Source organism: Dendrobates tinctorius, unplaced genomic scaffold, assembly GCF_039654945.1.
Source record: "Dendrobates tinctorius isolate UK_male_01 unplaced genomic scaffold, ASM3965494v1 ptg000126l, whole genome shotgun sequence".
NCBI lineage: Eukaryota > Metazoa > Chordata > Amphibia > Anura > Dendrobatidae > Dendrobates > Dendrobates tinctorius.
The window spans coordinates 26378011-26395532 of NW_027361794.1; the positions used below are offsets into that span (position 1 = coordinate 26378011).

The 17522-nt window shown below is 43.8% G+C and overlaps 1 protein-coding gene and 1 long non-coding RNA gene across 2 annotated transcripts; both read right to left on the reverse strand.

Annotated features, from left to right (window-relative positions):
- Window positions 1-4654: 4654 nt before the first annotated feature.
- Window positions 4655-15106, reverse strand: LOC141047113 (uncharacterized). Its single transcript, XM_073542073.1, has 2 exons — window positions 15047-15106; window positions 4655-5480 (listed from the first exon to the last, which is right to left on the reverse strand). The coding sequence occupies exons 1-2, from the start codon at window positions 15051-15053 to the stop codon at window positions 4729-4731; spliced, it is 759 nt and encodes a 252-aa protein (XP_073398174.1). The 5' UTR covers window positions 15054-15106; the 3' UTR covers window positions 4655-4728.
- Window positions 15107-15319: 213 nt separating this feature from the next.
- On the reverse strand, window positions 15320-15863 carry LOC141047361 (uncharacterized). Its single transcript, XR_012219784.1, has 3 exons — window positions 15688-15863; window positions 15482-15605; window positions 15320-15398 (listed from the first exon to the last, which is right to left on the reverse strand). It is a non-coding gene; the product is annotated as an uncharacterized lncRNA (long non-coding RNA).
- Window positions 15864-17522: the final 1659 nt, after the last annotated feature.

A 17522-nucleotide genomic window follows, 5' to 3' on the forward strand; every position in this document is an offset into this window, starting at 1 on the left:
TGAAATGCTCATGAGATTTTGGCATTTTAACGTCAATAGTCAATGCCTGCCCAGAGATGTCCCAGAACATGACAGACTATTCAAAATCAGACCCATCATCGAAGACTTGACAGAAAAGTTCTTATAGCTCTACACCCCAACAGAAAACATTTCCATTGATGAGTCCCTTGTAAAATTCAAAGGAAGACTGCACCTCAAGCAATTTATTCCTTCTAAGAGGGCAAGGTTCGGAATAAAGCTCTATAAAATGTGCGAGAGTTCAACCGGATACACATCAGCTTTTCACATTTATGAGGGGAAAGATAGCCAACTAAACCCACCAGGATGCCCTACTTATCTGGAGACATCTGGAAAAATGGTTTTGATTACCAGGAAAAGATCACTGAAAATCTTGTTTTTGAAAATGTTGTCCCCGCCAATCCTTTAGAATCTGATGTCAGAAGACTCACTGAGCGACATTTTATTGCACTCATCTCAGTAACTGAAACAAGAAAGAACCCCCAGAGAAGATGTCGTGTATGTTCCAAGAGAGGAATGAGGCATGATACCCGCTATTATTACCCACAATGCCCATCATTGCCAGCCTTATGCCTCCATGACAGCTTTCAAAATAGTACACTATAGGAACAAAAAAGCACAAATAGGGTCTTATCTGGGTTAATAATAAATATAAAAGAAATCCACTCGCCTATTGCAGGAGAGATCAGGCACGTACGATTAGTAGTCAGCTGCTGCACGTCCAAAGGTCAAACAAGTGACCGCTGATATATCAATTCTTATGGAACTAATTTATGGACTTCCATGCACTGCTTGACAAAATACAGGAGGTGGCTCTTTTACTTAAAAACGCCTGAAGGGGGTGACAGGTTCCTTTTAACAATTTCCGGGGTAGGTCTCCAGAGACACAAATTGGGCACAATATATTGGGCACTACAATGACATTTTTGCTCTGAAACTTCTATGAGTTTCTGGAAATCATCCATGTAGTGAAAATGGTCACTATATCCATAGATGAATTCCCAGAGGGGTGTCATTTCCAAAAAGGGTCACTTCAGGGGAAATTCTGGTGTTCTGGAACTTAGCGGCTCTCCAAAGTGCAACAACAGCAGAATCCCCCCTGAAGTGACCCCATTTTGGAAATGACTCCCCTGTGGGAATTGGAAATGACACCCTTCTTCGAATTCATCTATGTTATGAATGGGTCACCGAGGAGGAAAGCGCAAAAGGCTATGCCACCAGAACACCAGAGAGGTTGGTCACTCAGCAGATTGCAGACCCCTGATCTTAACACAACTAGCAGTAGCCGTGGAGCGTTCCTACGATGCCCTAGACGCTTCGTCACAGCCGGAGGACTAACTAAGCCTAAAGACAGAAAGGTGAAATCTAAACTGCCCCAGAGCAGATCCCCAAAGGAATAGACAGCCCCCAAACATATATTGTCGGGGAGACAAGATGAGACACAGACAGAAAATAGACTGATCAAATGATGGGGCCCACACTGACTAGATAGGACAGGACAGAAAAGGCACTGTCTGCAATCACGCAAAAACCCTAAAAATTCCAACACGACTGAAGCACAAAAATACTGAGGTTAGCACAACCTCGCCCCCACTAAATCAGCACTCAGGTGTGAAATGGCGGCTAGCAACAGGCTAAGGCTAGTTTCACACTAGAGTTTATTCGACGCAGCGCACGGCGCCGCTAAGCCCCGCCCCCTGCCGACTCCCTGCCCGCCCCATCCGGTCATCACCGCCTACTATCGCACATGGATGCTTGCGATCTGCGCACCCTATCTTTAGCTTTTAACCCTTATAACTTCCTAAGGAAAAAAATTTTGTTTCCAAAATTATGCTGATATATATATAGATGATATAGATACTACTGTGCAGGCGCCGCCATCGCCGGTGACATTGTGCTGGATGTAATTTTTTTTCTAAGCCTCACAATGACCACAATATTATAGGCATTATCACCAATAAATTATCACCAATAATATCAATGCTATTATATGCATTATGTAATAATGGGGGCAGGTCAGTGAGGGATCAGCGACCTGTCATAAGCCAATACAGATGCATGCGAGTATTATTTCTTCTCTTAACCCCCCTTTTATAAAACAACTGAAAATATGTCTTATATTCTAGGTTCTTCAAAGTAGCCACCTTTTGCTTTGATTACTGCTTTGCACACTCTTGATGAGCTTCAAGAGGTAGTCACCGGAAATGGTTTTCACTTCACAGGTGTGGCCTGTCAGGTTTAATAAGTGGGATTTCTTGCCTTATAAATGGGGTTGGGACCATCAGTTGTGTTGTGCAGAAGTCTGGTGGATACACAGCTGATAGTCCTACTGAATAGACTGTTAGAATTTGTATTATGGCAAGAAAAAAGCAGTAAAGAAAAACGAGTGGCCATCATTCCTTTAAGAAATGAAGGTTAGTCAGTCTGAAAAATTGGGAAAACTTTGAAAGTGTCCCCAAGTGCATTGGCAAAAACCATCAAGCGCTACAAAGAAACTGGCTCACATGAGGACCGCCCCAGGAAAGGAAGACCAAGAGTCACCTCTGCTGCGGAGGATAAGTTCATCCGAGTCACCAGCCTCAGAAATCGCAGGTTAACAGCAGCTCAGATTAGAGACCAGGTCAATGCCACACAGAGTTCTAGCAGCAGACACATCTCTACAACTGTTAAGAGGAGACTTTGTGCAGCAGGCCTTCATGGTAAAATAGCTGCTAGGAAACCACTGCTAAGGACAGGCAACAAGCAGAAGAGACTTGTTTGGGCTAAGAACACAAGGAATGGACATTAGACCAGTGGAAATCTGTGCTTTGGTCTGATGAGTCCAAATTTGAGATCTTTGGTTCCAACCACCGTGTCTTTGTACGACGCAGAAAAGGTGAACGGATGGACTCTACATGCCTGGTTCCTACCGTGAAGCATGGAGGAGGTGTGATGGTGTGGGGGTGCTTTGCTGGTGACACTGTTGGGGATTTATTCAAAATTGAAGGCATACTGAACCAGCATGGCTACCACAGCATCTTGCAGCGGCATGCTATACCATCCGGTTTGTGTTTAGTTGGACCATCATTTATTTTTCAACAGGACAATGGCCTCAAACGCACCTCCAGGCTGTGTAAGGGCTATTTGACCAAGAAGGAGAGTGATGGGGTGCTACGCCAGATGACCTGGCCTCCACAGTCACCAGACCTGAACCCAATCGAGATGGTTTGGGGTGAGCTGGACCACAGAGTGAAGGCCAAAGGGCCAACAAGTGCTAAGCATCTCTGGGAACTCCTTCAAGACTGTTGGAAGACCATTTCTGGTGACTACCACTTGAAGCTCATCAAGAGAATGCCAAGAGTGTGCAAAGCAATAATCAAAGCAAAAAGTGTCTACTTTGAAGAATCTAGAATATGACATATTTTCTGTTGTTTCACACTTTAATTATATAATTCCACATGTGTTAATTCATTGTTTTGATGCCTTCAGAATGAATCTACAATTTTCATAGTCATGAAAATAAAGAAAACTCTTTGAATGAGGAGGTGTGTCCAAACTTTGGTCTGTACCGTATACATGTATACAGTGTATTACATATTTACAATTTATTAGTTTTTTGTGTTATAAAGTTGTATTCCAATAAATAGATATTATGTTCTATCTACATATCTTGATTATTGGATCATAGAAATGATTAAATGTCTGTTGTTCACATTGTACAACAATAAATTTTTCACTTAAATATAAGCAATATATGTGGGAGTTGGAGTCGGTGTAAGGGAAATTGAGGAGTCGGAGTCGCAGGTTTGGCTTACCGACTCAACAGCCCTGCTGTTGTGAGTTAATTTTCCCCTTCACCATTGAGGTCTGATGAACTCCCTCTTCTGTGAAGGAAGGTAGTGAGGCTGATTACCAAGCACCTGAGCAGGATGATGGTGACTGGAATTGCTGACTGGATATAAGGCAGCCGACGTCCTTCTGCCTTGCTAGTGATTTCTCAGAGGGATTCTAGGAGACCAGTCTGATTCCTGCTCCTCAAAAGTTAAGTTTTCTGCTCTGCTTTTTGCATTTGTGTTTTGGTTTTGTTTTGCCTTGTTTTTCTGGAATTCTGCCATTCCCTGCTGGGGTGAGCTGAATTCCTTTTTGCTCTGTCTTCAGAAAATACCTGAGTACTGATATAGTCTTTTGAAGCCTAGCGTCTTCAGGGCTTTTTTCCCTATCAGTCTGTTGGCTCTTGTTTTGATAGGGTTTTGGTGGATTGCAGACAGCAGCTTTTCTATCCTGTCCTATTTAGTTAGCTTGGGCCCCATCATTTGCTCAGCCTATCTTTCTATCTGTGTGAGTGTTTTTTCATCTTGCTTCACCGTCATTATATGTTGGGGGCTGCCTATTGCTTTGGGGTCTGCTCTGGGGCAGTTTAGATTTCCCTTTCTGTCTTTAGGTTATTTAGTTCTCCGGCTGTGATCGAGGGGTCTAGGGCACCGTAGGAACCCCCCACAGCTACTGCTAGTTGTTGTTGATAGGTTCAGGGGTCTGCAATCCGATAGCTGCCAACTTCTCTGGTTTTCTGGACTTAGCTAGTATTTCTGTTTTTGCCTCCTACGGTGACTCATTCATAACACCCTGCTATGAACATAAAAAAGGCTTCTCCCCTATGTGACGTCTCTGATATTTATTAACAGTTGATTTCCAAGTAAAATATTTCCCACATTAAGAAAATGAAAAAGGCTTCTACTCTGTGTGACTGCTCCGATGTCTAACAAGAAGAGCTTTCCGTTTAGAACATTTCCCACATTCTGAACATGAATATGGCTTCTCTCCTGTGTGAGCTCTCTGGTGGCTAACAAAATGTGATTTACGTGCAAAACATTTCCCACATTCTGAACATGAAAAAGGCTTTTCGCCTGTGTGAATTCTTTGGTGTTTAACAAGATTCCCTTTATGGTTAAAACATTTCCCACATTCTGAGCAGGAAAAAGGCTTCTCCCCTGTGTGAGTTCTATGGTGATTAACCAAATCTGATTTCCGGTTAAAACGTTTCCCACATTCTGTACATGAAAAAGGCTTCTCTCCTGTGTGGGTTCTTTGGTGATCATCAAGATTCCCTTTCTGGTTAAAACATTTCCCACATTCTGAACAGGAAAAAGGCTTCTCTCCTGTGTGAGTTCTATGGTGAGTAACAAGCAGTGATTTATGTGCAAAACATTTCGCACATTCTGAACAGGAAAATGACTTCTTTGCTTTAGGAGCAGTTTGTTTTTTATTGCCTCTTTTTTTACTTTGATTTTCCTTAGTAGTCAGTAATGAATCAGAAGATGGGACCTGTTTCATAGGATCAGATGACAGATCTTTGCTGTGAATGGATGATGATATATCTGGAGTAATAGCAATCACTTCAGTTGTAGCTTGTAGGATCTCAAGATCATCCGATTTAAAAGTTGAATATGTCAGCTGTCCCTCTGATCTCCTGGTACAGTCATCTGCTAAGATAAAAACAATTATTACTTATTAATAAAATATCCTTGAGTTTTATATTTTTGAACATTTCTACTTAAACTGTCCATAAAAATGGCAAGCTATGTAAAAACTTTAATTATTTACCAAGACAATGACAGTTCACAGTCTAATAGAAAACCTTGTTGGATGAACCAGTAGTGTGCGGTGTTCAACTGTTTGTTCATTCTGCCTCCCAAATATCAAATAAAAAGAAACCAATCAATGTTATGTAGGCGAAAATAATACCAATTCTCATCTCACAAAAACAAGTCCCCACTCAGGTCCATCATCTGTCAGTGGAAAAACAGAGGTTCCCACACTATTAGTGGCCCAAAGGCTGTTGAAAAGCAACAAGGTTTCTATAAACCAATCCAGCAAAATCCGCTCTCACTTCGGAGTCTTGCAGTGTGCGCCAACAACATTTAGGATCCCTGTATTCAGCAATATTATAGTGAGAAGAACCCACTTAATTTTTGGTGTGTGTCTCCTGGAGCACAATCTGGGCACTATGTGCTGGGTAAGAAAATGGCAAATGTGTAATTTTCACTCTCCAACATCCACTGCGTGTTAATTTCCAGAAAGAGGCTGTGGAGTCAAAATATTCACTCCTCCTACACACGTGGTCAAAATTGTTGGAACCCCTCGTTTACTGACAGATAAACCCACAATGGTCACAGAAATAACTTGAAGCAAATGAAAGTCAGATATTGCTTTTCAACCATGCTTCCACAGTACTTTAAAAAAAATAAAACTCATGAATTAGGCCTGGACAGAAATTATGGTGCCTTTAACTTAACCGCTTTGTGACCACCAATAGTACATAAATGTCGGCGCTAGCAGGGCTTTGTGCAGCACTGACTTTTATCTACGGTCGGCGGTTTTGTGCTCATCAGGCCCCCATGTACCTTATAACGAGGGGATTCCAGCGCACAACGTATCCTGTGACCCTCGACCTCATTGAGACCTGGTTGGTTCAGGTCCTTATGATGTCAGCATCACACCAGGCAACGAGACAAATCACTAGGAAAGTTTGTTGTAGCAGCGAACTTTCCCGGGCAATCTGCATCATAAAAACACTGTTTCTCCTCAGATCTCCTGTCAGTGAGAGATTAGAGGAGAAACAGTGTTACAAGTGCTGCTGGCACCAGCTGTGTCAGTCAGCGATTGTGCTATAAAGTAAAAAAACAACTAAGGCAGGTTAGGGTTAGTGCTATAGTTAGGGTTAAAAATGACAAAAATCTTGGCACTCAATATGTGAAATATTCAGACACTTTTATTTTGTGCATCCAGACAGAAAGGTTTAAACGTTTTCAGTCCAGCATAGGACCTTCATCAGAAAAATCTCGTTTACTGAAATAAATAAATCCTTCCAATGGTAGCCAAAAGAAGGACAAAGTAGAGAGCCTGGATGGCCAGTGGAAATGTTAAATGGCTGGCGTCTGGAAAGCGTATGTGGACTGAGCCGTCCAAAATTAGAACAGGCAGCTGTACAGCGTAGGGCTTCAGAAAAAGGACCTCTAGGGTCACTAAAATAAGGAGTGAAGACAGCACTGATAGCAGTGGTTATACAACCTCTAGAATTGAATTGCACTGGTGAAGCCCTGGTCCGTGGTCTGGCTGCCCTGTGTGTAAGACTGAAAACGTTTAAACCTTTCTGTCTGGATGCACAAAATAAGTGTCTGAATATTTCACATATTGAGTGCCAAGATTTTTGTCATTTTTGATTGATGGGTTGGATATCCGACTTGAGCACCAACAACCAAACTATTCCTGAGTGCCGTGCTCTCTTTATAGGATAGTTAGGGTTAAAGTTAGGGTTACTGTTGGGCTAAAGTTAGGGTTTATTCTAAAGTTAGGGGTAGGTATTGTGAATTCTCTTACTTCTGGGTCAGGGCTCCCTCTGGTGGTTACTGGAGGTAGTGGAGCTGGCCGGATTGACAGAGGTCTGCCACCTGATGATGATGACGATTGGAGATCTGGGGTTACTGATTGGAGTATTTAAGTCAGCAGACTTCCTTCAATCCCGGGTGATGATTGCTTTCCTGTGCATTCTGAGGTCTGATGTCTCCTGCCCTGATCCTGCAATGTTCAGCTAAGTTGTTCATGTGCTAATCCTTTGCATCTGATCTGGTTTTGTCTCTTTCTGCTTGTTGTGAGGGTTCAGCTTGCTCCCTGCTGGGGGCTGTAAGAGACCACCGCTCCATATGTTACAGCTTGTGTCAGTTTGTTCAATCCCCTGTTATATTAGTCTCTTTTGCTTTGCTTCCAGTTCATATCAGAAAGCTGATATAGTGGGGGCGAGGTCGTGAGACCTCAGTGTTTTTTTGTACATCAGACATGTTGGATTTTTCAGGGTTTTTTGCGTGATTGCAGACAGTGTCTTTCCTTTCGTATCCTATCTAGCCAGCTTGGGCCCCATTATTTGCTCAGTCTATTTTCTGCCTGCGTTTGTGTTTTATCTTGTCTCACCGACGATATATGTTTGGGGGCTATCTATTCCTTTGGGGTCTACTCCAGGGCAGTTTAGATTTCACCTTTCTTGCTTTAGGCTTTGCTAGCTCTCCGGCTGTGCCAAGGCATCAAGGGTATCATAGGTACGCTCCACGGCTGCTGTTAGTTGTGTTGTTAGGACTAGGGATCTGCAATCCGCTAAGTGACCAACCTTTCTGGTTTTCTGGTGGCCTAGCCTATTCCTGCCATCCTCCTCGGTGACCTGTTCATAACAGGTAGGCTAAAGAATTAGGCTTTTCTCAATTGTCTCCCCAATAATTAGGTCACATCAGTCACGTCGTAGTTTTCTACTTACGGGAAAAAAAATAAAAACGAATAAAATGGCCCGTCAGTTTTATAGTGCAGAGGAGGCTTATGCACTTTTATGTTCTGACAGTGAAGAAAGTGCAGTGTCAGATGGCGATGAGGATGGCGAGGGCTTTATTAGCAGCCACAGTGATAGCTCAGAAATGAGCAGTGATTCTGGTCCATCCTCACACACAAGGACCAGTACAACAAGAAGGACAAATAGCGCTTCTGGAGAAATGTCACCAACTCAGGGAACAATGCCCAGTACTAGCGTTGCCCCTAGTGCTCGCGAATTGGCGCACACCAATGTCCAAGGGGCTTTGCCTCTTGATGTAGCATTTCTCAGAAGGGAGGCTTCGGATTCGGCTACTCCATTCATCCCTAATTTTAATGCCACTCCTGGTATAAATGTGGAGGTGGAAAATTTTGGACCAATTAATTTTTTTAATTTGTTTATGACAGCTTGCAAGAGCATATTGTCCTACAAATTTATATGCGTCCAAATTCATCAGCCAGAATCCACGATCCTATTATGCTAGGTCAAATTTATGGTACCAACTAATATCCTAGAAATTAAAACATTTTTAGGACTTACATTCGCTATGGGGCTTGTTAAAAAACGATCATTCAGTCCTATTTGTCCAACCGCCCTGTTCAAGCCACCCCTATGTTTTCTGCCATTCTTCCTAGGACCCGTTATGAAATGCTCATGAGATTTTGGCATTTTAACGTCAATAGTCAATGCCTGCCCAGAGATGTCCCAGAACATGACAGACTATTCAAAATCAGACCCATCATCGAATACTTGACAGAAAAGTTCTTATAGCTCTACACCCCAACAGAAAACATTTCCATTGATGAGTCCCTTGTAAAATTCAAAGGAAGACTGCACCTCAAGCAATTTATTCCTTCTAAGAGGGCAAGGTTCGGAATAAAGCTCTATAAAATGTGCGAGAGTTCAACCGGATACACATCAGCATTTCACATTTATGAGGGGAAAGACAGCCAACTAAACCCACCAGGATGCCCTACTTATCTGGGGACATCTGGAAAAATGGTTTTGATTACCAGGAAAAGATCACTGAAAATCTTGTTTTTGAAAATGTTGTCCCTGCCAATCCTTTAGAATCTGATGTCAGAAGACTCACTGAGCGACATTTTATTGCACTCATCTCAGTAACTGAAACAAGAAAGAACACCCAGAGAAGATGTTGTGTATGTTCCAAGAGACGAATGAGGCATGATACTTGCTATTACCCACAATGCCCATCATTGCCAGCCTTATGCCTCCATGACAGCTTTCAATATAGTACACTATAGGAACAAAAAAGCACAAATAGGGTCTTATCTGGGTTAATAATAAATATAAAAGAAATCCACTCACCTATTGCAGGAGAGATCAGGCATGTATGATTAGTAGTCAGCTGCTGCACATCTAAAAGGTCAAACAAGTGACCGCTGATATATCAATTCTTATGGAACTAATTTATGGACTTCCATGCACTGCTTGACAAAATACAGGAGGTGGCTCTTTTACTTAAAAACGCCTGAGAGGGGTGACAGGTTCCTTTTAACATTTTCCGGGGGTAGGTCTCCAGAGACACAAATTGGGCACAATATATTGGGCACTACAATGACATTTTTGCAATTTTTGCTCTGAAACTTCTTCTAAGAGTTTCTGGAAATCATCCATGTAGTGAAAATGGTCACTATATCCATAGATGAATTCCCAGAGGGGTGTCATTTCCAAAAAGGATCACTTCAGGGGAAATTCTGGTGTTCTGGCACTTAGAGGCTCTCCAAAGGGCAACAACAGCAGAATCCCCCCTGAAGTGACCCCATTTTGGAAATGACACCCCTCTGGGAATTGGAAATGACACCCTTCCTCGAAATTATCTATGTTATGAATGGGTCACCGAGGAGGAAAGCGCAAAAGGCTATGCCACCAGAACACCAGAAAGGTTGGTCACTCAGCGGATTGCAGACCCCTGATCTTAACAACACAACTAGCAGTAGCCGTGGAGCGTTCCTACGATGCCCTAGACGCCTCGTCACAGCCGGAGGACTAACTAAGCCTAAAGACAGAAAGGTGAAATCTAAACTGCCCCAGAGCAGATCCCCAAAGGAATAGACAGCCCCCAAACATATATTGTCGGGGAGACAAGATGAGACACAGACAGAAAATAGACTGATCAAATGATGGGGCCCACACTGACTAGATAGGATAGGACAGAAAAGGCACTGTCTGCAATCACGCAAAAACCCTACAAATTCCAACATGACTGAAGCACAAAAATACTGAGGTTAGCACAACCTCGCCCCCACTAAATCAGCACTCAGGTGTGAAATGGAGGCTAGCAACAGGCTAATACAGCAGGTGACTGAGCAAACAAACACAAGATACAAAAATACAGGGCAGGAGCCAGAAGCCCCAGGGGGAGCCAGCTGACTCCTGACAGCAAGGCAAAATCAGATGCAAAGGATTTAGCAAATGACACTTAGCTGGAAAATGCAGGATCAGGCAGGAGACAGATATCCTCACTATGCACAGACAGGAGTATCCCCGGCAGCCACTGAGAGAAGTCTGCTCGCTTATGTACTCCCAGTCTCTACCCCCACTTCTCCAATCATCCTCTGCAGCTGTTGGATTAACATCAAATTGACCAGCTCCACTACCAGCAGTATCCACCAGAGGGAGCCCTGCCTCAAAAGTAAGATTAAGAGAGTTCACAACACATCTATGTACACCCATAGTTTTACCTATGTTGACCATATACTTATCTACCTATTTTCCAATGTAAAATCTGGGCTTAAAACAACATTTTAGCGGTAAAAATGTACCATATTTTTCGGACTATAAGACGCACTTTTTCCCAAAAATTTTTTAGAGTCGGAATATACTTACAAATGCTGCGGCGCATCGCAGCAATGGAGCTGTGGGGACTCCGGCTTTGACAAAATGGTGGCGAAGGCCCCTCGCAGCACAGAGCACTGCCGCCCCAGCACAGAGCGCTGCCGCCGCACCAGCCTTGACCACCGAACGTCTGTGACCACTCATGCACCTTTGCTGATCCCTCCCAGTAAGCTGAATTCAGACTCTCCAAACGCGACATGGCAACCGCTAATTATTCCAGCAAATTTTACATTCAAAAAGTCAAATGGTGCGCTTTCCCTTCTGAGCTCTGCCGTGCGCACACACAGTAGATTTCCCCCAAATATGGGGTATCAGCATGCTCAGGAGAAATTTCAAAACAAAACGTATCATCCATTTTCTCCTGTTACCCTTGCAAAAGTAAAAAAAAAATTAGGTCTACATGAAAATTTTTGTGAAAGAAAAGTAAATGTTTATTTTTTCCTTACACATTCCAATCATTCCTGTGAAGCACCTGAAGGGTTAAGAAACTTCTTGAATGTGATTTTGAGTACCTTTAGGGGTGCAGTTTTTACAATGGTGTCACTTTTGGGTATTTCCTGTCATACTGACCCCCCCAAACTCACTTCAAAGGTGAGGTGGTCCCTAAAAAAAATGGTTTTGTAAATTTTGTTGTAAAAATGAGAAATCGCTGTTTAGCTTTTAACCCTTATAACTTCCTAAGGAAAAAAATTTGTTTCCAAAATTGTGCTGATATATATATATATATAGTTGATATAGATGCTACTGTGCAGGCGCCGCCATCGCCGGTGACATTTTGCTGGATGTAATTTTTTTTATAAGCCCAACAATAGCCACAATATTATAGGCATGTACATATTTTAATTGTCTCCCATTGTAAGATCTTTTTATATCTCTGTAAACAGTGCCTACTTTTTGGAGTAAATATAAAATTTATTAGTTCCGTCTCCTTGTTCTGTGACGAATTCACGTGCCTATAAGCTAATTACGCTACTATTTGGGTTGGCTTCGGAACCCCTGTATTAATTTTAAATATTAATATAGAGAATCAGAAGTTGGTGGCAGCGGTGTGTTTTGGCTAGGTGGGTAGAGCTGGTAGTGACTGAGCGGGTTTTATAGGCAGATTGTGTAGCTGCGGCCAAAGCATTTATAATTCCCTCACTGCAAGTGGACCTAATAGCCATTGCACAACAAGTAGCCCGTCCGGCGACTTCCTAGGTGCAGTTCTCTGACTGACCTGAAGGTAAGGGGGGGCGCCTGCGAGCTCCAAAGTGGAACTGGAAAGTGGGATATACATAAATCTCGGCAGTTCGTGACATATTGTGGCAGCAGTGGGATATCTACAATAAACCCCTGCGGTAAATTGTTGGGGCAAGACAAGCTTGCTGCTTTAATCACATTGTTGACAGCAGTGGGATAACTAAGATAAGCCCCCCAGCACATGTGATAGCCGTGTGCGGTCAAAGGTCACACCACTGTCCCCTCCAACCTCCCTTATCTCTGCCGAGGAATTTGGCACACACTTCAAAAATAAGATCTACCAAACAAGCCAAGTCTTCATCATTCAACCAACACAACCCCTTTGTATACCAGACCACTGCCCAAACCCCATAACCTCCCTCTCCAACATCGCTGAAGGGGAGCTTAATTGTCTCTTCTCCAAATCGCACCTCACAACCTGTGCACTCGACCACATCCCATCCCCTCCCCAACTTCAACACCACACTTATCTCATCCCTAACCCACCTCTTCAACCTATCACTAACGTCTGGTACCTTCCCTTCTGCTTTCAAACATGCCACAATCACGCCTATCCTTTAAAAGCCAACCCTCGACCCAACCGCAATGTCCAGCTATCGTCCAATATCACTGCTCCCATTTGCTTCCAAACTCCAGGAGCAGCACGTCCACGCTGAACTTTCTTCCCATCTATCATCTAACTTGCTCTTTGACAATCTACAATCTTTATTTATGCCCCCATCACTCCACTGAGACAGCCCTGACCAAAATTACTAACAACCTAATTACAGCAAAATTAAATGGACAATACTCTCTACTCCTGCTTCTAGACCTGTCTTCTGCATTCGACACAGTTGACCACTGCCTCCTACTACATATCCTCTCCTCCTTTGGCATCAAAGACATCGCCCTATCCTGGATCTCCTCATACCTTTCCAACCGCACATTCAGCGTCTCCCACTCCCACACTACCTTCCTCATCCCACCCTCTCTCTCTGTTGGAGTCCCCCAAGCCTCTGTTCTAGGACCCCTACTCTTCTTAATCTATACACTTGGCCTGGGGCAACTCAAAGTCCCACAGATTCCAGTACCACCTTTATGCCGATGACACTCAGATCTACCTCTCTGAGTGGGTACATTTTGGGTACAACATTTTGGCCCAGATGTCACCTCTCTGCTGTACAGAATCCCGGAGTGTCTATCAGCCATATCCTCCTCCATCTCCTCTCGCTTCCTCAAGCTCAATGTGGACAAATCTGAAGTCTTCTTTCCTCCATCTCACAGATCTTCCTTACCTGACCTATCACGATTAATGACATCACGCTTTCCCCAGTAACAGAAGTCTGCTGCCTCGGAGTAACCTTTGACTCTGCCCTGTGCTTCAAACCTCACATCCAAGCTCTTTCTACCTCCTCTTGCCTCCAGCTCAAAAATATTTCAAGAACCCGTCCTTTCCTCAACCTACTAAAATACTTGTGCATGACCTCATCTCCCGCCTCGACTACGGCAGAATTCTTTTCTGTGGTCTCCCTGCTAACACCCTCGCACCTCTCCAGTCCATCCTTAACTCTGCTGCCCGACTAATTAATCTCTCTCCTCGCTACTCCTCCACTTCTCCCCTCTGCAAATCTCTTCACTGGCTCCCACTCCCTCAGCGTATCCAGTTCAAATTACTAATACTGACCTACAAGGCCATCTATAACCTGTCTCCCCCATATGCCTCTGAACTAATCTCCCGATACCTTCCCTCACGTAATCTCTGGTCCTCCCAAGACCTCCTCACCTCCACAATTATTCGCTCCTCACCCAACTGCCTCCAAGACTTCTCCCGAACTGCCCCAATTCTCTAGAATTCTTTGCCCCAACAAGTCCAAATATCAACCACATTTGGATCCTTCAGACGGAACCTGAAAACCCACCTCTTCAAGAAAGCCTACAGCCTGCAATGACCCCGCTACCTCCTTCTCTCTCACCACTACCGGGGATATCACCTCAACCAACACCGGAACTGCTACGACCCACCAACCTACTGTCTCCTTACCCACCATCCTGTAGCATGTAAGCCCTAAAGGGCAGGGTGCTCTCTCCCCTCTATCAATCTGTGATTGTTAGCTTGTTTACTGTGACATCTGCAATTTGTATGTAACCCCCTCTCATGTACAGCACCATGGAATCAATGGTGCTATATAAATAATAAAAAAAAATGTAATCAGAGCACCACATAAAGCCCCGCCCAGAGCATGAGAATCTCATTAACTGAAAACTACAAATACAGATTACACAACAGTAAACCAGAGTTGCATTCATTTATGGTGGCTCATTGGAGCTACTATGAATCCTGAGCAGAAGATTAGAGATAGTTTTGCTCCCCATTTCAGGAGAGATTGTGCAGTAATCTGAATTCCTTAGGATCAAAAACAATGTAATTGGTTGTAAGTTCTATAGAAAAGGGCTTTCAATGCCCAAAGTCATTTGAACAGTTTTGGGTGGAGGAGAATGTTGTGGTCTAGAGGCAAAATGGTGATCATGGTAATACGGCCGGACTACACCACCGATGAAGCAGCCAAAGCCAGTGACTGAGAGGAATCTGTGACTTCTCTGGATTCAGTGGTTACTACTCACCATTCATCACCCCTCACATATGTCTCTGTAGTATTAATATGGGTCAGATCTTCACCCTGAAACAAATATTGTAAAAGTCACCGACAGATGGAGAAGTCCCATCTATGATCAGCTCTAATCCTGCCATCTCCACCGTTCTCATCACACAAGTATAAAACATATAATACTGGTGGATAAAACAAGACTGAGCATAAGACCTTCACAGCCGTCTACACATCATAGGGGAGATCTCCTGACACCTTCTCTCCATCTACCTGATGATCCTGAGGAGCACTGGGATCTTCTTGGTTACAGTCCTGTGGAAGAAGAGGATGGGGACATCTCTCTGGTGTTGTCCTCTTACTAGATAGATCTGGAGGAAACACATACAGGGACTGAATTCATTCTCTACATACAGATAATTATAGGCCGTGTGTATTTAGTCCTGTCTATTACCTGGAGATGTGAGGGGCTGGGGAACCTCCATTATGACGTCCTTGTACAGATCTCTGTGTCCTGCTAAATACTCCCACTCCTCCATGGAGAAATAGACAGCGACATCCTGACACCTTATAGGAACCTGACACATACAATGATACCGTCATCCCCCGATCCCTTCATAGTGTTACTGTATAATGTCCCTGCATTCCCAGCAGTGTCACCTCTCCAGTCAGCAGCTCCATCATCTTGTAGGTGAGTTCTAGGATCTTCTGGTCATTGATGTCCACATGGATCAGGGGGAGAGGTGGAGGCCCCGTGATTGGGCTCAGGGGTCTTTCACATCCCTCAGACACAGGGTCCTGACAGCGATCACTAGAGGTCTTCTTCACCACTGTGTAATCCTGGTTATGGAGAGACACATTAATAAATCTCACTCCAGACATTTCCAGAGTCCTCACCTCTCCAGTTCTGTCCATCTGTTATTCCCATAGATAAGAATGATGTAATGTGACGTCATCAGAATCTCTCACCTCTCCAGTGAGACGGAAGAGGATCTCTAGGGTGAGGTGTAGTATCCTCTCCGCCATCTTGTCTCTGTCCATATCCATCCTTGGTGGGTAAATCAGGAAAATTCTCTTTTGTAGAAGATCTTCACTGAGAGGATCCGATATTGTAGAGACCTGAATGAGAAGAAGATGATCCGATGTAACACCATAAGAATCCTGTGTAATAATACAATTACTGGAGATAATAAGGGAAACATATGAGGAGATTTATTATCTTACAGGGTTTAGTTTTCTTCCCTGACATCTACTAATAAAACCTATATATTTAGGCCACAGACAACAAGCAGTTTCCTCCTCGGAGTCGGCAGTTGAACACGTTCCTCATAGACTCATCTTCCATAACGCTAATTCTCGTCTCATTACCGACACTGGAATCGGCATTAGCAATACTGCAGGAGATATTCATTACACGCGACATGAGAAATAACTCCTTCATGATGAGGACAACATCTTCATCTTCTACTGCGGCTCTAGAAACAGATTTGGCCAGAGTCGGTCACTGACTCCATCCCCACCGGCCGTCTATATGAAGGTTTCCCGTCTTCCCCATACTGGAATCTTCTCTCACGTTAGATCTCAGCTCTGAGTCACACACAGAAGTTTGAGGCTTTTAGAAAAGATTTTTAGGTTCCACAATCACAACGGACAGAAATGATCTGATCCCAAAGTCTCCATGTACAGTGATTTATGGGGTTTATTTCTGGCCTTAGGCTTTCCTATATTACAAGAAAAACTCCAGAAAAAGCCGATATTAAAATGTTTCTACAGAAAATTGGCTCCAACAATTCTTGTAAAAATAAAAACATAAAAAAAGCAGAAGACACATTATATTTTAACAAGTGAAACTTTTTGGGCCCCATAACATAGATGTACACCGCAGGAACGGCACAGGAGCGTCTGCAACAAAACCCTGGCAGTTTAAAGGGAAGGTGCCATCAAAGCCGGATGTGGCGTTGGCGCGCGTTCCACTTGCCGGATGTGGCGTTGGCGTGCGTTCCACTTGCCGGATGTGGCATTGGCGCGCGTTCCACTTGCCGGATGTGGCATTGGCGTGCGTTCCACTTGCCGGAGATACAAGGCTGTGGACCGTGCGCCATCAAGCCAACTTGGTTTCATATTCTACTTCTATGCGGTTCAAGAAACCGGAAGTTATTTTGGCGTGTGTTCCACGTACCGGAAACACTAGGTTGTGGAGCGCACGCCTCTACCTCATTGGACACAATTAGTAGCCCGCCTTCATTTGAGTGTGGTGGATTTTTTCCTTGCGGCTCACGCGCCTTTATAGCACACTGGCGTGCGTTTCAACCACCAGAAGTACCATGGTATGTTCTCCCCCTGCCTTTCTCTGGGGTAACACGCGTCTGTAAGACGTCCTAGTGATTGGAGACATAATGGCATGCACACCATATGTTCAGTGTTAACACCTGTGGGAATTCCTAATGGGAAGTGGTAATTAATTTCTCCTCATCTATGTAAAGTTAACCCTTTTT